Source organism: Pygocentrus nattereri, chromosome 3, assembly GCF_015220715.1.
Source record: "Pygocentrus nattereri isolate fPygNat1 chromosome 3, fPygNat1.pri, whole genome shotgun sequence".
NCBI classification, from domain to species: domain Eukaryota; kingdom Metazoa; phylum Chordata; class Actinopteri; order Characiformes; family Serrasalmidae; genus Pygocentrus; species Pygocentrus nattereri.
Window position 1 is genome coordinate 50,748,223 of NC_051213.1, and position 23,946 is coordinate 50,772,168.

Below are 23,946 nucleotides of genomic sequence, written 5' to 3' on the forward strand. Positions count from 1 at the left end.
CTAATTTGACTCTTTTTAATGAAATACGCAGTTGGTCCGTTTCTAGAAGTACTACATATACATGATATATGATATATGATAGACAGGATATGATCAGAAAGGCATATTGTGAGGTAATTTATCATAATGATCAATATTGTCGTATCACCCGGCCCAGCTCATGACTTCATCTTCAACTGTCTGATATTTCCTGTCATTCTTAACAGGTGAATTTTATCCTTTCCAGTTTTCCAGTTCCAGTCCCAAAGTAACAGGGGGCGCTGTTCACACGTACTTTGGGCTACAGCTTAAAGGCCAGCTGTAAATGTGTCTCAGTGCTAATGTGCCAGTTTAGGCTAAAAACAGACTTCAAGCTTCAGCTTTTCTCGCATCTCCGGCAGGAAACTTCTCCGCTAAAGTAGAACAGTTTCTCGTAAAGTGTCTCCAACCTTTGACTTTTTACGAGGCTGAAGTCGCTTCTGATTCGCCAGCTTCTTGCTCTGATTTTCCTGTTCCACCTTAAATGGTGCCTGAGGCACCAGAACATGACTGCTGCACCATTAAAGGTGGAACGGGAAAATTGGCGAATGAGAAACTGGAGTGATTAAAAATGCAATGGAAGTCCATTCGTCTCCAAATCATCGATCTTCTTCTTCTTTCGGCTGCTCCCTTTAAGGGTCGCCACAGCGGATCATCTGCCTCCATCTTGCCCGATCCACTGCCTCCTCTACTTTCACACCAACCATCTCCATGTCCACCTTCACTACATCCATAAACCTTCTCTGAGGTCCACCTCTTCTCCTTCTACCCGGCAGCTCCATCTCCAACATTCTTTGCCCAATATCTCCACTATTCCTCCTCAACACATGTCCAAACCATCTCAACCTGGCCTCTCTGGCTTTATCTCCAAACTGCTCCACCTTCACCGTCCCTCTGACCTGCTCATTTCTAATCTTGTCCAGCCTCGTCACTCCCAACGAAAATCTCAGCAGTTACATTCGGGCGCCTCACATCTCAGAACTGCTCCATTTAAGGTGGAACGGGAAAATTCAAACGAGAATCTGGAGAATCTCTGACTTCAGCTTCATATCACTGAAGAATTAGGGGGGGTGATAATAAATAACTGCCCCCCTCTTTGAAGGCGTCTGATCCCTAAATGTAACTAAAGCCCAGCAGTGAGGAGCTGAACTTTCCCCTCCTCTGCTGTCCCTGCAGACGGGCAGGGTCGCCTACAGAGCGGCGCTAGTAGCTGTTAATGAAGTGATGATCTTTTATTAGAGGGTCTCATTTCAGAGGAAGATCTCAACCACTGCCCTGTAGCTCAGGAACAAGGGGCAGCACTCAAAAACAAGGGGTAGGGGTGAGAAGGAGAAATGGGACGGGGCCTCCGTCTCGTGATACACAGGTAAGAAGTGAACAGATCTGCTTACGGATGAGGTTCTCAGCCTGGACAGCTCTTCTTCTCTCTCCTCGATGCAGCTCTTCAGTTCATCAATCTGCACAGGACGGGGAGAATTAGCTCGGGGGGCTATTTTTAGAGCAGAGAGATGGAACGGGTGGGCGTGAACGTGTGAATGAATGGAAGCAGAGATGAATGTGGATGGATGGATGACAACACTGAGAAGAAGGCTTCGGGAATTGATGGATAAGTGTATGGAATACCATACAGATATACTGTAAACCAGCAGAAGGAAAACAGCAGTGATTAGAGGAGCGTGGAAACTGGGGCATGGAGGAGGGAGAGTGGCCTGAAAATAGGATGGAGGAATGCTAAAAACTATGGGCGAGCGAGACTCACAGAGGGAGAGAGAGAGAGAGAGAGATAAAGAGAGCGGGAGAGCCGAATGGATTGGAGAACATACACACACACACACACACAACACACACACACACACACACACACACACACACACACAAAGCTGTTTTATCCATATATGAAGACCATGGAAGTTAAAGGGGAATTCCACCAGCTTTTCTGAACTTCTGCCTAACCCAGTGTGTGAGATGTAACCAGAGACGTTCAGAGGGTTTGGTGTGAACTGGTTCAGACGTCTTTACAGTGGTGGTGATGGGAACCAGGCGTCGCCATGACTACAGCACAGATATAGACACTTTATTTACCATCCAGAACCACCAGAGAACCTACACGAGTCTTCTGAGCTTATATGGAATGTTGGTGATGGAAAATAGTGGAAAATCTGGAATAATGAGTTTTCTTTGGGGACTATTTTGCCGCACAGCGCCCTGCATGTCTCCCTCCACCATGAATGGAGTTGAAGTTCTCTAAACTCTCATAAAACAGCGTCTCAGTCATCAGGCAGTGAATTCAGAACCAGTTCATGTAGGAACTTTCTGTAGGAGCTTTTAGAGGGACGTCTGGTTCCCATCACCACCACTGTGAGGAGCTTTTAGAGGGACGTCTGGTTCCCATCACCACCACTGTGAACGGGTCTGACTTAGTACATTCCTCTCGAAACCAAATGGCTCTGTTTACATCTTAACCGGCTATTTATACATTAAATTTTGAAAGAAAATGGGTGGAGCTCCCGTTTGAGTAGCTACTTTGGAAGCTAGCTTACAATGGAACAGGAAAACCGAATGTTGCATGGCAGCAGCTAAAGGTACTGCAGAACCAGGAAAGTGGAACATTAGTGAAGTTAGTGCTGACAGAGCGGATCATCCTCTCACTGAATGATTCATATTCTTCTCTTTCTGCTCCAAAGGTTTAAATATTTCAGAGTAATTTTTCATTGCTTCATCTTCACTGTAAAAGTATTCAGCCAGTAATTATGTTACTACGGCTTCATTGCTGTAATGGAGCCATCAGAACGCCAAGATTCAGACCTGCTCAGGGTTTGAGAGCCTGAGACCCGAGGTGCTCGCTAAAGCATCACCAATAATCCCCTTTTCCTCGTCGTTGATTTGTCTTTATTTAACTGAAGTAAATTTGAGCTCATCCAGTTGTTTATGTGCTGACACAGTGAGTCTACAGGGCCGCGGTCGTCTGATGCAAGAGTCAGACAGATCAGACAGTCAGACAGATTAGACAGTCAGATCAGACAGTCAGACAGATTAGACAGTCAGACAGTCAGATCAGACAGTCAGACAGATTAGACAGTCAGAGAGATTAGACAGTCAGATCAGACAGTCAGACAGATTAGACAGTCAGACAGATCAGACAGATCAGACAGTCAGATTAGATAGATCAGACAGTTAGACAGATCAGACAGTAAGACAGATCAGACAGTCAGACAGATCAGACAGTAAGACAGATTAGACAGATCAGACAGATCAGACAGTAAGACAGATCAGACAGTCAGACAGATCAGACAGTAAGACAGATTAGACAGATCAGACAGTCAGACAGATCAGACAGTCAGACAGATCAGACAGATCAGACAGTCAGATTAGATAGATCAGACAGTTAGACAGATCAGACAGTAAGACAGATCAGACAGTCAGACAGATCAGACAGTAAGACAGATTAGACAGATCAGACAGTCAGACAGATCAGACAGTAAGACAGATCAGACAGTCAGACAGATCAGACAGTAAGACAGATTAGACAGATCAGACAGTCAGACAGATCAGACAGTAAGACAGATCAGACAGATTAGACAGATCAGACAGTGTGTGTGTGTGTGTGTGTGTGTGTGTGTGAGTGTGTGAGTGTGTTACCTGCTGTTGGAAGGCCTGAACTTTAGAGTGTTTGTCCTGTTCTCTCTGCTCCAGTTGTGAATGCAGTAAACCCAGTTCCACCCTCAGCTGCCGGCGCTCCCCCTGCAGGCCACACACAGACTGCACCAGCTTATGGAGCCCTGCTGGAGAACCTGCAGCGCACACACACACACACACACACACACACACACACACACACACACACACACACACAGATAGGTTGATTAGCATCACATAATCCACAATGCATTTCTATTATTACTAATAAGAATTATTGTCATTGTTGCTATTATTATTATTATTATTATTACGCTTTTTATTTTTGTAGCATGTTTCATGATGTCGATGGAAGGTGCATTAAGCCAATTCCCATTAGAAAGCAAAACCATTCCCTGCTGAAAAAAGACCATTAGAAACCATTAGGTTTAAAACCCAGTGGTTTTGCTTTCAAATGGGAAGTGGCTTAAAGGTTTCAAGCAGAGACCAGGAGAACACCCAGAGATCCCATTAGGAAACCATCAAATACATTCAGAACCAGCCACCTGTTTAATTGTTAGGATCCTTTACATAGTGATATAAACCAATTAAAAAACCACATCACATCACAAAACCAGCAGGAACCAACAGACACACCTACTAGTTTCTCTGGGTTTTCTCAGCTGGGCTGCCTCTGAGTTACGATGTTGTGGCCCAAAACTCCAAACAGCATCCCAGCGACGCTCCTGCATTCCCACTAACGCTTTAACCAGTTTCCTGACGTTAATTATTGATGTGCTGTGTCAGTGTCGCTTTCCTTCCAGCTGTCATTACTGAGGCAGGCCGTGTCGGGGGGAGTAGGTGGGGTTGGTGGGCAGGGAACCGGAGGGAGGGATGAATGGAGGGGAAAGGGGGAGGAAAGAGCCGTGCGCTCCTGCTCACGAGCCGCCGGCAGAAACGTGACGTGGAATAAACGTGAAGCGGAAACAGCAGCCAGATAAACCCAGTGAACCTCAGCTGCATTTATACTGAACGTTGCCTTCAAGACGAACGTGGCAGATTAAAATGAATAATCATAATTAATGCCCATGCCTCACTAATGAGCATGGTGCTCACTGCAGGTCCAGAGCATCGCTCTGCTATGGTGCTACTTTAGTCCACCTCCCTGTTTCTATGCTCACCACCCAAATAGTACCTGCTCTGTGAGGGTCCATGGGGGTCCTGACCACTGAAGAACAGGGTAACAGAGTATCAGAGAAACAGATGGACTACAGTCTGTAACTGTAGAACTACAGAGGGGAACTATGCGGTCAGTGGAGCTGATAGAGTGGACAGTGAGTGTGGAAGAGTCTGACCGACACCAGTTGGCTTATAGCCCACGGTTTGAGAACTGGTGAAAATGTGGTTGATGATGTGCCGATCGGTACTGTCAGCTCCTTCAGCCTCACAGCTCCTCTGCACTTTCAGATCTCATCTAATCAGGATCTTCTGGTTGGGTCTCTGTCGTTTAGTCCACTGCCCTGCTGGAGAACCACTTTCTGCTCCTTCCATGATTTAGAAGGGGGTTTCACGTCTATATATAACATCAACACGAGCGCACGTGAGTCCTCCCGCGTGGCTGTAAGTGCACTTCGCTGTGTAAGCCATGTTTTATTCACACCCGGACGTCCTCCGTCTGAGCACGGGTTCTCACAGCAGGCCTAACGAGAAACACTGTCCACCCTCAGAGTCCGCGTCGTCTCAGGGGTTTCATTCATCATCTGACACGTTTACTCCGGCAGGGCTGACGCGACGCCACTCGCTGCGTTTGGCGTTTAATGGGCTGGAAGAGGTCTGTGAGAACCGGAGGTGCGTGTGCTCTGTGCCGGAGAACGCGCAGGCTCTAGAACAGGGGTGTCAAACTCAACCAATAAAGGGGCCACAACGAAAAAAGATCCCAACAAATCCACGGCCCAGAGAACACCTACGCTTTTACTGCTGTCGGGTGCGCACCAGATACTATCAGATACAGACTAGATACTACGTGCACTTGATAGTATTGGGTGCTCACCACATAGAGTCTAGTGCACACTTAGGTGTTACTATTAGTAGTAAGCATCAAGTGCACATCACATAGTATCTCGTGCTCATCACATAGTATCTGGTACTCACCTGATACCATCTGGAGCACAAGTAATAGCATCTGGTAGTCACCACACAGAATCTGGTGTGCACCAGATGTTATCAGGTGAGCACAAGAAACTGTGTTGCATACCAGATACTATCAGATGCAGACTAGACACTACTTGCATGTTATAGTATTGGGTGCTCACCACATAGACTCTAGTGCACACCTAATAGTAAGCATCAAGAGCGCATCACATAGTATCTTGTGCTCACCACATTGTATCTGGTGCTCACCTGATAGCATCTGGTATGCAACTAATAGTATCTGGTGCTCACCACATAGCATCTGGTGCACACCAGATACTATCGGGTGAGCACAAGAAACTATGTGGTGCAAACCAGGTACTATCATAGGCAGACTAGACATTACCTGCATGTTATAAGTATTGGCTGCTCAGCACACAGAATCTAGTGCACACCGGACATTATCAGGTTCGCACCTAATAGTAAACCTCAAGCACACATCACATAGCATCTGGTGCGCATCAGATTTTAATGTAAAAAACAAAACACACTACATCCTTTCAGGGGCTCAGTAGAAGATTGTTAGTTTCTATTAATATAATTTTCAAAAAATGATGATAAACGTCCTCGCAGTCCAGGGCTGGATTTCCCGCAAGCATCTTAGCACAAAGCTGGGTTATAAATGGGAGAGCGAGCAATTACACTGAGCTCTCTCTCTCTACCAGCTAAGACAGCCTTAAAACTGAGGCGCTTCTGGGAAACTCGGCCCACAACGGCCAACCTGTGCACACGAGCCGCGTCTCACAGTGTTGAGTAGGGCTGATACCACGACTGAGGCTGAGCAGGCGCCCAGAGCTACAGCTCACAGAGGACCGTCTGGTGCGTGTGATGGAAAACAGACACACACAGAAGCTGGACACAGCAGCTTAGAGGTCACGTCCAGCAGCTGGGGCTAAAATTATTCTCTGTTGTTCTCGACATCTTTTCTTCCCTCATCCTCGAGAACATGCAGTCAACACACTGTTCTCTGGCCTGTCAGTGAACAGTCTGGGTTAAAGGAGAACTCGTGTTTCCATCCTGTTCTCTGTCTGCTGTATCTGCAGCGTGTGGTCAGATCATTTCAACACGCTTCCCCGAACTTAGAAAACCACAGACTCTGAACTCACTCATAATTCACTATATGTACAAAGGTTTTGGGGCATTATTGAGTTCAGGTGTTTCAGCCACACCCATGACTGAAATTAAGCCCATAACCTCGCAGTCTCCATAGAAAAGCACTGGCACTCTGGAAGCAACATCAGCAAAAGAGCTGCACATTAGGAGCTTCATGAATTGGGTTTCTACAGCTGAGCAGCTGCACACAAGCCTAAGATCACAATACACAATGCCAAGCGTCGCATGGAGCGGTGTAAAGAACCGCCACTGGACTCTGGAGCAGTGGAAACATGTTCTGTGGCTTCTCTATCCGTCAGTCTGATGGACGAGTCTGGGTTTGGCGAATGCCAGGAGAACGTTACCTGTGCCAGCTGTAAAGTTTGGTGGAGGAGGGATGATGCTGTGGGGCTGTTTTTCAGGGGTTGATCTAGAACCCTGAGTTCCAGTGAAGGGAAACTTTAATGCTTCAGCACCAAGACATTTCGGACAATTGTACACTTCCAACTTTTTGGGGAAGAACCTTTCCTGTTCCAGCATGACTGAGCCCCAGTGACCAAAGCAGCTCCATAAAGTCATGACTGGGTGAGTTTGGTGTGGAAGAACTTGACTGGCCCTCACAGAGTCCTGACCTCAACCCCATCCAATACTGCACATGCTCCCCACTGTTGTGCATGCGTACACTGTATTATGCTTTCTGATGCTGGCTGATCTGATTTTTATATATAATTATAAAATTCCTGCTTACAGTATATTGTACAACAGTATTGACTTGTAACGCCTGTATCACCAGGTTCTTCCCAATGTAGTTCCCTAATAAGAACAGCTTTGGTACAATATTCTGTCCGTCGGTCTCATCCGAACGCCTGCACTGTTACAGTGGAATATTCAGCAACTGCCCATTGACCTCTGTTCGAACTCAGCCCACTGATTTTCTGCTCTTCTCTAAGTTCAGGGAATGATGAAATGACCGTCCCTGGTAGGCTATAAACATAAGAGCATCTCTCTGCTTTTAAGCAAGAACCTTGTCCAGAAACTGACTTGGCATTTGGCTCTGCTCCAGAATGCGCCTTAGACGCGCAGCGGAGAGCATCAGCATCAGAGGATTTAATACTCTATCCTCCAGAAGCCCTCATCTGTCTGTCTGACCCCAGCCATGACCCCTGTTTCCTCTGAGTCATTAAAAACAGCAAACCTCTGCCCGGCTCTCAGCGAGATCACTCCCCCGCAGAGATTTCCACCTCATACACTCGACAGGACGCGCTCTCTGCTCACATGGCTCTGAGAAGAAGAGCCTGGCTTCAGGACGTGTCCTCTGAGGGACCCACCTCTAGAGAAGCTGCTCTGCACCCACAACGGCTTTCAAAACTGACCACCAGCTTTTATCAGACAGTAAAGACTAAATCTGAGCTCCTCCAGAGCCACATCGCTGTAGAGCTCAGCATTGACCCTGATCTGAATATTACACTCATTCATAACCACAAGAACACACCCCATATGGAAAAACATATTCCAAATGTATTTAACATATATATTTGGCAATTTACGAAAATGGAAAAAACTTTTTATATTTTTAAAAAGCATTTATTTGTATTTGCTATTATATTTTTTCAGTTTTATGTACTTTATTAATACCTACAGCACTCACTTTTGTCCAAATATTGCGTTTTCATTTGGGACAACACACTGTTTTACAATAGGTTTAGGAGGATTTTGGCCAGAATTATTATTTAAATTATTTAAATCCATTATTGGAGGACAGCAAAACAGTCCCCAAAGGAAACTGATTATTCCAGATTTTCCACCATTTTCCATCATCAACATTCCATATAAGCTCAGAAGACTCGTGTAGGTTCTCTGGTGGTTCTGGATGGTAAATAAAGTGTCTATATCTGTGTTGTAGTCATGGCGACGCCTGGTTCCCATCACCACCACTGTAAAGACGTCTGAACCACTTCACACCAAACCGGCTCTGAACCTCTCTGTTTACATTTCAACCAATGATTTTTGTGGACGTTTGTGAAGAATTCCCCTTTTTTAGTGCCAAGCTCTCGAACAGACTGTACCAATAGATCAGACTAGCTGAGCAGCTAACATGAGCGGCCAAAGTACATGCATTCATGATATCCTCCATGTCTTAAACTACAAACACAAAATCTAGCTACAGCCATTAAAGACAGCATTCAAGGCATTACAGCCTCAGTCAAGCACACAAGTGCATTACACCCACATTACACTAGTGAAGGGGACAGTAGCCACATTTACATGCAGCCTAATAATCGGTTAATAATCCGACTAATAGCTCAATCGGAATAGAATGTGTCCATGTAAACACCTCAGTCGGAATAGTCTAGTCCGATTGAGGCCATTCAGAATACAATTTCTATCCGAATGATCGAGGTGGGTAATCCTGTAAATAACCCGTTAAACAGAAGAATAATATCCGTGTAAACGCCTGTATCCGATTACATTCCCTATCGGAAATTTTCAGTCGGTTCTGCTTGTGCGTCGCGTCACAGTGAGAGTTTATACCGTTCAACACGGCGGAGCAGAAACTGGTCTGCAGAGGAGACGAAGTTCATGCTCTGATCTTTAAAAGACGGCGGTGGGACGGACGTCCAGCTTATGAGTCTCAGAGCACGACGTCTTCCTCTCGGTCTCCTTTAATAAGGACGTGTGAAGGACGTTTTCCTGAGTCTGACGTCATTTTAAAGCAGTTAGAAACACAATCACTGCTCACTGCTGCTCATCTCACTCTGACTGGACTCACGTGATGTTCGCTGTCATGGTAACGTCTACACTAAGTGGTTCTCTACGCATGCGCATCATTTTGGATCTGATTACTTGTAGTGAGCATGTAAACGAAGATTTTCATCAGATTGTTGAGTAGAGAGTGAGAATAAACACCTCAGTCTGAATCTGGAATCGGATTGTATTCAGTCGGATTGGCAAAAATCTTTGCATGTAAACACAGCCAGTGAGGAGCAGCTAGACTGGCCTCGGTGCACTAATCAGTTAATGGTGTAAGCTGTGCAACAAGGAACATTTGTGAGAGGTTTGGACTTGGATGTGAGTAACTGATTATTTATCTACAAATGTTGGTGTACAGTCAGACAGTTTTGAAATATTAAAAGCCCGATACCGTACTCGGCCTCAACATCTGGTACCAGCTGATACTGTGTGCTGTAGGCCGAGTGTAGCTGCTGCACTAATGAACAAACTCAGTGAAGGAGGATCTGATCACTCAGAGAAGAGTCACTGACTCCGTCACAGTCGGACACAAAGCCGTCGCTCAGTTTAAACATTCCACCTCGACAGATTCCCACCAGGATACACAGAGATTATAGACTGTTCATAAACACACAATCACATCCGCTTCCCCAACACAGGTGGAGACCGGTAGGCCAATAAAACAGAGGAGAAAAAGTCAACACTTCCTACCAAAGTCCATCTATGTGACTTTACTCTGTTAGACTGAGTAGAATATCGAGGTATAAATGTTAATATGGTGATTTTTTTGTAAATCAGGCTGTAGAGAGACCGAACTGTCCTGCTGTGAACATCAGCGCCTGCTTTAGCCTCAGTGCTCAGTGCTATCAGCGCTGCTCAGCATGTTTGCTCGGTACTCGGTTATTCTGAGTGAATCAGCTTTATTGATAACAGTCTGTAGTCAGAGCGTCTGTAGAGGCTGGATTTCCCGTAGCAGGTCAGTGAGACGGAGCATTTCGTACAGTGTGAGTTTATAAATCATAGCTTTGTCTGAACACGATGGTCTATTCAAACATGCAGTGAGTCACCAAAGAACAAGATCTCTAACATCACACAGCATCTGTCTGGCTTTAGAGGACATTCAGCTACAACTCAACCAGCCAATCAAACAACTCCAACAGGACATAACACTGGAAGCATGAGCTCCTTGGATGTATTAGCCTCGGATGTGATTCCTGCTGTCACTGTGCTGCTGCTGAAAGAGACAGATGAGGATCAAAACTATGAAACCTACTTTACTTACAGCTGTACAGAAGAGCTTTACTGACAGGAAACAAAAACCTGCTCTTCTCCACTGCAACGCTGCGCAATTCAAGTTCCCTAGTGTAGCATGTAGCAATCTAGCTAATGCACTTCACTAAATCAGCTTATACAAGTAATAGAGTGGCCCTTAAAATGGCGATGGGGATTTCTCCAAGGGGAGAACTGAAGATCACTGCCACGGTATGTGTAACAGGAGCTTTCTGAGCATGGCTGGCGTCCTGATTTTGCTGTTCTGTGTTTGTGTTTCTGGTTTCAGTCGTAAAGAAATCCTTACTGTCGCTGTCGGGTGAAGGGCTCGTCTGCTGACTGATGGCCTCCTCCAGGCTGTTGATGAGGCTGTTCTTGTCGCGGAGCCGCTGGCGGTAGGACGAGCGCAGGGCCTTCATTTTCCGCCGGTGTTGAATGCGGTGCCTGCGCAGCTGCAGACGGTACTGTTCTGCCTGCTGCTGCAGCTGCTGTAGGTGGGAGTACTGCTCCAGGAAGCTCAACAGGTGGGACATCACCGACACCAGCGGAGACTCTGAGGCCTGCAGAGCAAAAACAAACCCAATCACACAAGGACAGTTACCAAAACTGGCCCTGCATGTTATCTGATTATTAAGTGGTCGTGTAAACACTCACTCTGATCTCTTAGATCAGATTAAGGTCTATAAATCTGATAAAGAGCCTGGATCCGAGTCAGTAATGGGGCTTTTCAGTGCTGTGAACTCTCACTCTGATTTCTTTCGTTTCTCTCAATTTGAGCATGTGTGAAAACAGAGCGCCGTCCCGGAAACAGTGAGCAGCGTTTAACGCAGCGCCGCGAGACCAACTCAGCACTTTTGGAACACACTGAACCAGTTACTGACATAATCTGATTTTCTGCAGTTATCAGATTATTAAGTGTAAACACGCTGAACCAGTTACTGACACAATCTGATTTTCTGCAGTTATCAGATTATTAAGTGTAAACACGCTGAACCAGTTACTGCCACAGTCTGATTTTCTGTAGTTATCAGATTATTAAGTGTAAACACGCTGAACCAGTTACTGCCACAGTCTGATTTTCTGCAGTTATCAGATTATTAAGTGTAAACACGCTGAACCAGTTACTGACACAATCTGATTTACTGCAGGTATCAGATTATTAAGTGTAAACACGCTGAACCAGTTACTGACCCAATCTGATTTTCTGCAGTTATCAGATTATTAAGTGTAAACACACTGAACCAGTTACTGACCCAATCTGATTTTCTGCAGTTATCAGATTATTAAGTGTAAACACACTGAACCAGTTACTGACACCGTCTGATTTTCTGCAGTTATCAGATTATTAAGTGTAAACACACTGAACCAGTTACTGGCACAGTCTGATTTACTGTAGTTATCAGATTATTCAGTGTAAACACTGAACCAGTTACTGACACAATCTGATTTACTGCAGTTATCAGATTATTAAGTGTAAACACACTGAACCAGTTACTGACATAATCTGATTTTCTGCAGTTATCAGATTATTAAGTGTAAACACACTGAACCAGTTACTGACCCAATCTGATTTACTGCGGTTATCAGATTATTAAGTGTAAACACACTGAACCAGTTACTGACACAATCTGATTTTCTGTAGTTATCAGATTATTAAGTGTAAACACGCTGAACCAGTTACTGACCCAATCTGATTTACTGCGGTTATCAGATTATTAAGTGTAAACACACTGAACCAGTTACTGACACAATCTGATTTTCTGTAGTTATCAGATTATTAAGTGTAAACACACTGAACCAGTTACTGCCACAGTCTGATTTTCTGCAGTTATCAGATTATTAAGTGTAAACACACTGAACCAGTTACTGACACAATCTGATTTTCTGCAGTTATCAGATTATTAAGTGTAAACACACTGAACCAGTTACTGACCCAATCTGATTTTCTGCAGTTATCAGATTATTAAGTGTAAACACACTGAACCAGTTACTGACACAGTCTGATTTTCTGCAGTTGTCAGATTATTAAGTATAAACACACTGAACCAGTTACTGACCCAATCTGATTTACTGCAGTTATCAGATTATTAAGTGTAAACACACTGAACCAGTTACTGACCCAATCTGATTTTCTGCAGTTATCAGATTATTAAGTGTAAACACACTGAACCAGTTACTGACACAATCTGATTTTCTGCAGTTATCAGATTATTAAGTGTAAACACACTGAACCAGTTACTGACACCGTCTGATTTACTGATGTTATCAGATTATTAAGTGTAAACACACTGAACCAGTTACTGACCCAGTCTGATTTACTGATGTTATCAGATTATTAAGTGTAAACACACTGAACCAAAAAACAATGGTGCTTCAAGGGTTCTTAGTGAAGAAAGTGGTTCAACAGAGAACCATGAACACTGAAAGAACCCACTGCATGATTAAAAGGTTCTTTGCCTCATGAAGGGGTTCTTTAGATTGATAGAGAACGTGCTGTAGATGGTTCTATACTGTACCATTTTGGAAAAAGTTCTATGTAGCACCAAAAAGGGTTCTGTTATTGTGACCAGAACCAACTCCTTCTCCATCAATCTAAAGAACGATTTCAAAGCAAAGAACCATTTAGGCTTGAAGTGGGTCGAGACCCATTCCATGTACTAAAGAACCCTTGAAGAACCATCCTTAGAGTTTTGTCTTTACAGTTTTTTACCTTTTCTCCCAGCTCCGCAGGCCCACTGGACGTTCTCCTCCTTTCCGTCTCCTGTTTGAAGGACAGGAAAGCAGCCAGGGGGGTTTTGGCGGGGGTCGCGTGACCTTCATCAATATCGTCATCTTCATCACTGAGACACGATGCATCACTGTCACTGCTGCCGCTGCTGCCTGGCGTGTGGAACACGTGTGAGGGTCACTGTGTGGCGGCGCTGAAGGTCGGTTAGAACAGATATGGCTTTGCAACAAAGTCAGCATCACTGAAAACACTTACTGGAGTCGTTTACTCTGTCACACCCCCTTTTCCCCAACCTGGGGGCGGGGCCGCCTCTCCTCCTGCTCCCTGTTTCCATGGAAACATGGCCAGGCTCCTGGTGGTTACAGTGGGGGTGCATACGTGAGAAGAATGTGATGTAATGACACCAACACCGCTGGTGTTAACCAAAACAACCTGTGCTCAGGATTATTATAATATAATAAATAATAAATTCCTCCTCATATTAAAAAATGATATACAGCTCAAATTTTACATAAAAATACAATGTAAAATTAGAGCTATAAATCAATTATTTTTAATATATGAAAATGTTTATTATGTTAATATTAATATATTTATTATATATTAAAATAATATTATATAATAGTATATTAAATTAATACACACATGAAATATCTACACATTTTACATTTTTTCCCCAAAATTAAAAAATGCCAGCTATCCTATCAACTGTGTAAAAATTTCATAATAAATAGGGCTTGATTAATAACTTATTATTTATTAATTACTTGATTACAAAAATACTGTTCTATAAACTTCCATTCAATGTCATAAACATTCTTTCCTTTTCCTGTAAAGTCACCGTTTTATAAATTATATATATATATATATATATATATATATATATATATATATATATATATATATATAAAACACATTATTATTGCACCCTTACATGCATATAAAACATGTGTACATACTATTATAACATATAGATTATTAATATATATATATATACATACACCAAGTATATGTATATGCATATATACTCTTCACTGGACATGGACGATATGGCAAAAACAGAATATTGCGATACTTAAAGAAATTTTTACAATAGACGATATGTCATGATATTCACTTTTTTAGATGAAGACCCCATATTTTAGACAATACTATTAAAAACATTATGAATATTTATTTTTTTTCTACAAAATCTTATTGTATTGTGACAATTTATCATGATGATGATATACATTGTCATATCGCCCAGCCCTCCATAAAACACACGGGACACATGTATGAGCCGTCCAGACGTACCTCCGGGGACTCTCCGGACGCCCCCTCTAGTGGAGCCTCCTCTTCCTTTTTGAAGACGGTGTAGAAGATGTAGACCAGCAGGGAGTAGAAGGCGTACATGTCCCCCCCGAAGGCGTCACTTTACTCCGGAAAGCGCATCCCCCGCTCTGCACACGCTGCAACACACACAGACAAGCATGACCAGCGTCCAGCGTCTGCTGCAGAACAAAGAGATGACATCCTGCTCATAAAGCCAAACGTCTCTCAGCTCAGATCAGGACCTCTTAAAAGGACAGAGAGCCGTCCAGACCCTTAATGAGGAGGAGAACGGCTCTAAAGGGACGGAACCAATAAAGAGGCTCTATAAAGCTCATTCAATGCTCCAAACCTCCTAATCTCCATCTCTCCTGGGCTGTGATGTCTTACCCACAGTTCTCCTGTCCGGCTCTTCAGCTCTGCATGATGTCCAACAATGTCCTGATGCTCCACCACCATCAGCTACAGCTCAGCTCCACACACTGCTGATCTTCTCTCTCTCTCTCCTTCTCCAACACTGACCCTGTCTTCCTCTCTCGCCCCCCCTCCCTCACTCCCTCTCAGCATCTGCAGTGAGCATGCTCAGTGCGCTCTGCAGTGGGGCAGACAGAGATTGATTAGAGAGAGAAACAGACAATACAGTTACTTCAATACAGAGATGATAGGAGGGGCGGACGATATCACCTGTTTACTTAATGATCCGATACTAAGCGATATCCAGGCCAGCAGCTAAACCGATATGATACTACAGCAGCTGTACCAGTACTACACCAGCTATACTGATACTACAGCAGCTATACTGATACTACAGCAGCTATACTGATACTACAGCAGCTATACTGATACTACAGCAGCTATACTGATACTACACCAGCTATACTGATACTACAGCAGCTGTACTGATACTACACCAGCTATACTGATACTACATCAGCTATACTGATACTACAGCAGCTGTACTGATACTACATCAGCTATACTGATACTACACCAGCTATACTGATACTACATCAGCTATACTGATACTACAGCAGCTGTACTGATACTACAGCGGCTATACTGATACTACACCAGCTATACTGATACTACAGCGGCTGTACTGATACTACAGCAGCTATACTGATACTACATCAGCTATACTGATACTACACCAGCTATACTGATACTACATCAGCTATACTGATACTACAGCAGCTGTAGTGATACTACAGCGGCTATACTGATACTACACCAGCTATACTGATACTACAGCGGCTGTACTGATACTACACCAGCTATACTGATACTACACCAGCTATACTGATACAACACCAGCTATACTGATACTACACCAGCTATACTGATACTACAGCAGCTATACTGATACTACAGCAGCTATACTGATACTACACCAGCTATACTGATACTACAGCAGCTGTACTGATACTACAGCGGCTATACTGATACTACACCAGCTATACTGATACTACACCAGCTATACTGATACTACAGCAGCTATACTGATACTACACCAGCTATACTGATACTACAGCAGCTGTACTGATACTACAGCGGCTATACTGATACTACAGCAGCTATACTGATACTACAGCAGCTATACTGATACTACACCAGCTATACTGATACTACAGCAGCTATACTGATACTACACCAGCTGTACTGATACAACACCAGCTATACTGATACTACACCAGCTATACTGATACTACACCAGCTATACTGATACTACAGCAGCTATACTGATACTACACCAGCTATACTGATACTACAGCAGCTATACTGATACTACACCAGCTATACTGATACTACACCAGCTATACTGATACTACAGCAGCTATACTGATACTACACCAGCTATACTGATACTACAGCAGCTATACTGATACTACAGCAGCTATACTGATACTACACCAGCTACACTGATACTACACCAGCTATACTGATACTACAGCAGCTGTACTGATACTACACCAGCGTTACTGATACTACAGCAGCTATACTGATACTACAGCAGCTATACTGATACTACACCAGCTATACTGATACTACACCAGCTATACTGATACTACACCAGCGTTACTGATACTACAGCAGCTATACTGATACTACACCAGCTATACTGATACTACACCAGCTATACTGATACTACACCAGCGTTACTGATACTACAGCAGCTATACTGATACTACACCAGCTATACTGATACTACACCAGCTATACTGATACTACAGCAGATATACTGATACTACAGCAGCTGTACTGATACTACACCAGCGTTACTGATACTACAGCAGCTATACTGATACTACACCAGCTATACTGATACAACACCAGCTATACTGATACTACACCAGCTATACTGATACTACACCAGCTATACTGATACAACACCAGCTATACTGATACTACACCAGCTATACTGATACTGCAGCAGCTATACTGATACTACACCAGCTATACTGATACTACAGCAGCTATACTGATACTACACCAGCGGTACTGATACTGCAGCAGCTATACTGATACTACAGCAGCTATACTGATACTACACCAGCGGTACTGATACTACACCAGCTATACTGATACTACAGCAGCTGTACTGATACTACACCAGCTATACTGATACTACACCAGCTGTACCAGTACTACACCAGTACTACAGCAGCTGTACCAGTACTACACCAGCTATACTGATACTACACCAGCTATACTGATACTACAGCAGCTATAGTGATACTACACCAGCTATACTGATACTACAGCAGCTATACTGATACTACACCAGCTATACTGATACTACAGCAGCTATACTGATACTACAGCAGCTGTACCAGTACTACATCAGCTATACTGATACTACACCAGCTGTACCAGTACTACACCAGCTATACTGATACTACACCAGCTGTACCAGTACTACACCAGGTATACTGATACTACACCAGCTATACTGATACTACAGCAGCTATACTGATACTACAGCAGCTATACTGATACTACACCAGCTATACTGATACTACACCAGCTATACTGATACAACACCAGCTATACTGATACTACAGCAGCTATACTGATACTACACCAGCTATACTGATACTACAGCAACTATACTGATACTACAGCAGCTGTACTGATACAACACCAGCTATACTGATACTACAGCAGCTATACTGATACTACACCAGCTATACTGATACTACAGCAGCTATACTGATACTACACCAGCTATACTGATACTACTGCAGCTATACTGATACTACACCAGCTATACTGATACTACACCAGCTATACTGATACTACAGCAGCTGTACCAGTACTACATCAGCTATACTGATACTACACCAGCTGTACCAGTACTACACCAGCTATACTGATACTACAGCAGCTATACTGATACTACACCAGCTATACTGATACTACAGCAGCTATACTGATACTACAGCAGCTGTACCAGTACTACACCAGCTATACTGATACTACACCAGCTGTACCAGTACTACACCAGCTATACTGATACTACAGCAGCTATACTGATACTACAGCGGCTATACTGATACTATAGCGGCTATACTGATACTACAGCGGCTATACTGATACTACAGCGGCTGTACTGATACTACAGCAGCTGTACTGATACAACACCAGCTATACTGATACTACAGCAGCTGTACCAGTACTACACCAGCTATACTACAGCAGCTATACTGATACTACAGCAGCTATACTGATACTACACCAGCTATACTGATACTACAGCAGCTATACTGATACTACAGCAGCTATACTGATACTACACCAGCTATACTGATACTACACCAGCTATACTGATACTACAGCAGCTATACTGATACTACACCAGCTATACTGATACTACAGCAGCTATACTGATACTACAGCAGCTATACTGATACTACACCAGCTATACTGATACTACAGCAGCTATACTGATACTACACCAGCTATACTGATACTACAGCAGCTGTACCAGTACTACACCAGCTATACTGATACTACACCAGCTATACTGATACAACAGCGGCTATACTGGTACTACACCAGCTATACTGATACTACACCAGCTATACTGATACTACACCAGTTATACTGATACTACAGCAGGTATACTGATACTACAACAGCTATACTGATACTACATCAGCTATACTGATACTACACCAGTTATACTGATACTACAGCAGCTATACTGATACTACAGCAGCTATACTGATACTACACCAGCTATACTGATACTACAGCAGCTATACTGATACTACACCAGCTATACTGATACTACACCAGCTATACTGATACTACAGCAGCTATACTGATACTACACCAGCTATACTGATACTACAGCAGCTATACTGATACTACACCAGCTATACTGATACTACAGCAGCTGTACCATTACTACACCAGCTATACTGATACTAGAGCAGCTATACTGATACTACAGCAGCTATACTGATACTAGAGCAGCTATACTGATACTACAGCAGCTATACTGATACTACACCAGCTATACTGATACTACATCAGCTATACTGATACTACAGCAGCTATACTGATACTACAGCAGCTATACTGATACTACACCAGCTATACTGATACTACATCAGCTATACTGATACTACAGCAGCGGTACTGATACTACACCAGCTATACTGATACTACACCAGCTATACTGATACTACACCAGCTATATTGATACTACACCAGCTATACTGATACTACAGCAGCTGTACCAGTACTACACCAGCTATACTGATACTACACCAGCTATACTGATACTACAGCGGCTATACTGATACTACAGCGGCTGTACTGATACTACAGCGGCTGTACTGATACTACACCAGCTATATTGATACTACACCAGCTATACTGATACTACAGCAGCTGTACCAGTACTACACCAGCTATACTGATACTACAGCGGCTATACTGATACTACAGCAGCTATACTGATACTACACCAGCTATACTGATACTACAGCGGCTGTACTGATACTACAGCGGCTGTACTGATACTACACCAGCTATACTGATACTACAGCGGCTATACTGATACTACAGCGGCTGTACTGATACTACAGCAGCTATACTGATACTACACCAGCTATACTGATACTACAGCAGCTATACTGATACTACACCAGCTACACTGATACTACACCAGCTATACTGATACTACAGCGGCTATACTGATACTACAGCGGCTGTACTGATACTACAGCAGCTATACTGATACTACACCAGCTACACTGATACTACACCAGCTATACTGATACTACAGCGGCTATACTGATACTACAGCGGCTGTACTGATACTACAGCGGCTGTACTGATACTACACCAGCTATACTGATACTACAGCGGCTATACTGATACTACAGCGGCTGTACTGATACTACAGCGGCTGTACTGATACTACACCAGCTATACTGATACTACAGCGGCTATACTGATACTACAGCGGCTGTACTGATACTACAGCGGCTGTACTGATACTACAGCGGTTGTACAGATACCGGTACTACAGCAGCTATACCGGTACCAATAGTACAGTAGCTATACTGATACCACACACTTAAAGGAATACGTTCAGAATAAAAATGAGTAAACTTTTATTATCGCCTGTTTGATGGCTTTTAGTGTCTTTGTAATCACACCATTTATTCATTTTATCTTGGGGTTGGCGATATGGCCAAAATGTCATAACACAACACTTTCACAGTACACTGTAAGTCACAATATTAACATATAATAATGATATATAACATTATCTAATAATATTAAGTCTTTTAGGTTTTCAGGTTATATTAACTTCACCAATAAGACACGTCCGAGTCACACTGCGCGTTAAATAGCAAGCTGTGCCTTTTGTGCTGGTGTAAAATTGCCATTACTGAATAAAAACAAAGCTTCATCGCTGTGGCAGCTTAAAGGGATATCCCACCAATTTTTCCAAATTTCTGCATAATTCTCATAAGTCTCAATCAATGAGATGCAAACAGTCAGATTTCCCTGCATCCACTGAAGTTATAAGTAGTGTTTTGGCCCAGGCTGGTTTTTGAATGAGGCACAGCCTATCAGAACAGAGCTCATTTACATATACCAGTGTTTAACTGTCATGAACAAAGAGAGGCTGAAAAAACAGGATAAAACGTTGGCTGGACGACATACAGCCTCCACAACACACAAACAACAATACAAACACACACCATTACATAATGTAAATAACATAACAGATACAATGGATGAGTAGATACACGGTAAAGCCGTGACCAAAGGAAACATGTACATTGAAACGTGTGTTAAAGTGCATATTACATGCAATAAGACTACTAATTATAACAGTACAAAGCTAATTATTTAATGAATGAATTATTTAGAAATAACTTTCCATTTTAGCCACAAATTCTCAACTGATTACACGACTGTAAGGACCATCAAAGGGGAATTCCACCAATTTTCCCAAATTTCTGCATAGTCCGAGCGGTTTGGTGTGAAACGGTTCAGACGTCTTTACAGTGGTGGTGATGGGAACCAGGCGTCGCCATGACGACAACACAGATATAGACACTTTATTCACCATCCAGAACCACCAGAGAACCTGCACGAGTCTTCTGAGTGTTTATAGGGCGACTGGATCTGGAACAGTGATGTTCTTTATGTCCAGACGTGGCTCGTGTCACGCTCCGTGTGGTGACATAATCCAGCCTCTGGTCAGGCGCCCTCTTCTCTCTGATGTTCTCTTTTTAATCTCTTGCTAAGACCTGACGGAGAGCAGAGGATTCAGCCCAGACCTTCTGCTCTCGGACTCGGAGCAGCTGAAGATGCAGAAATTCAGGTTGATGATTTATGGTGTCTTATAGATCCACACTGCAACAGACCTTTCTGAAGGCAGGCCTGTGTAATCAATCCCCTCACTCCTCCTGCACGTGTTACAGTGTTGACCCCCATGTGGACAAATAATACATGGACATGCACCGGTCAGGCAGAACATCCTGACCACCTCCTTGTTTCTATGCTCACTGTCCACTGTATCAGCTCCACTTACTGTATAGCTGCACTCTGTAGTTCTACAGTTACAGACTGTAGTCCATCTGTTTCTCTGATACTCTGTTACCCTGTTCTTCAGTGGTCAGGACCCCCATGGACCCTCACAGAGCAGGTACTCTTTGGGTGGTGGGTCATTCTCAGCACTGCAGTAACACTGACGTGGTGGTGATCAGACTTAAACACCTCAGTGTCGCTGCTGGACTGCGAACAGACCACCAACCAAAAACTGCTGACAGCGTCCTGTGGGCAGCGTCCTGTGGGCAGCGTCCTGTGACCACTGATGAAGGACTAGAGGATGACCAACACAAACTGTGCAGCAGCAGATGAGCTGTCGTCTCTGACTTTACACCTACAAGGTGGACCGACAAGGTAGGAGTGTCTAATAGAGTGGACAGTGAGTGGACACAGTGTTTAAACACTCCAGCAGCACTGCTGTATCTGATAAGTTTCTCTACACACTTAAAAATGATGGTTCTTCAGGGGGGGTTCTATAGGAAATAAAATGGTTCTATTTATAACCATGAACACTACGATTAAAGAGTTCTTTGCATCGTAAAAGGTTCTTCAGACTGATGGAGACTGCGCTGTGGATTATTATATATAGGACCTTTCTCAAAAGGGTTCTACTGTAACAAGCCTTACACGGTGACAATAAAAGAACCCTTTTTTGCTGCTACATAGAACCATCTACAGTCTCCATCGATCTGAAGAACACTTTCACGATGCAAAGTGTTCCTGCTTCTAAATAGAACCATTTGCTTTCCTAGAGAACGGCTGAAGAACCATCTTCTTGCAAAACGGAGCATTTCACACCACACCACTGTGAATGGCTCCGTTTACATCTCAACCATGTGTTTACACAGGAAATTTGGGAATGTGGTGGAATTCCCCTTCAGGGCCGCTGGTGTTTAGGTGGTCTGCTGTATAAAGGCCTGAGTGAGAGAACAGAGCGTCCAGGCAGGGCAGAGCCGTACGGGGCTGTTTATACTGATGAGGCAGCAGAACAGAAAGAACCGTAAAGCCCCTGAGGATTGCCGGCTGTTCCCGAGCTGGAATTCTGTGGGTTCTCGGACGTGCCTGGTGTGTGAATGAGGAAGGAGTGATCCAGGACGAGTGCCGTAAATCAGCGCTGAGGCCGCAGCTCCATTCCAGAGAGCACTGCTGGGTTAAACACTTTCTGTACACACTGGTTCTTCAAACGTTCTTCAGTAGAGAAAATGCTCTTTATAGAACCATTAGCACTTTGCATGCTTAAGCGGTTCTTTGCATGGTGAAATGGTTCTTCAGATTGATGGAGAATGTGCTGTATATGGTTCTATATAGCATCAAAAGGGGTTCTTCTATCCTTACAAACTTGACATCATAACTATACACTCTTAAAAAGATGGTTCTTCAAGGGTTCTTTAGTAAAGATGGTTCTATATAATCTTTTAGAAAACGGTTCTATATAGCACCAAATAGGGTTCTGCTATTGTTACAAGCTTGACATTTTAACAATAGAAGTCTTTTTTGTGCTTTATAATCTCCAGTCTGATGAACCCCTTCACGATGCAAAGAACCCTTCAGATCATGGAAAGGGTTCTTTGAGTGTTGATGGTTCTAAGTAGGTCAGAGATGTTTCTTTAGCCAAGAAAATGGTTGTATATAGAACCATGAACACGCAGAGAACCCTTTGCATGATTAAAGGGTTCTTCAGAATGTGCTGTAGATGTTTCTGTGTAAAAACGTTTTGAAAAGGGTTCTATATAGCATCAAAAAGGGGTTCCACTTTTGCTACAAGCCAAAGAACCCTTTTTTGGTACAACATAGAACCCTTTTTTGTTAAGAGTGAAACTTCTTGTTTAGAAATGTTTAGAAACGACGAAGCACTTTTATTTTTCATAAAGGTGAGAAATCGATATGATTTGCATGATATGGGCTTTTTATTC

The 23,946-nt window shown here is 43.4% G+C and overlaps 1 protein-coding gene across 1 annotated transcript in view; it reads right to left on the minus strand.

The window, feature by feature from the left end:
- The window catches only part of si:ch211-257p13.3 (kinesin-like protein KIFC3), a 31,022-nt gene extending 15,538 nt beyond the window's left edge, over positions 1-15,484 (minus strand). The window contains exons 1-7 of the mRNA XM_037536714.1: positions 15,344-15,484; positions 14,939-15,093; positions 13,898-13,994; positions 13,625-13,794; positions 11,222-11,474; positions 3,658-3,809; positions 1,410-1,475 (exon numbers count right to left, since the gene is read on the minus strand). Coding sequence (XP_037392611.1) covers positions 1,410-1,475; positions 3,658-3,809; positions 11,222-11,474; positions 13,625-13,794; positions 13,898-13,994; positions 14,939-15,037 — 837 coding nt within the window. The 5' untranslated portion in view covers positions 15,038-15,093; positions 15,344-15,484. The remainder of the gene's footprint in view (positions 1-1,409; positions 1,476-3,657; positions 3,810-11,221; positions 11,475-13,624; positions 13,795-13,897; positions 13,995-14,938; positions 15,094-15,343) is intronic.
- Positions 15,485-23,946: the final 8,462 nt, after the last annotated feature.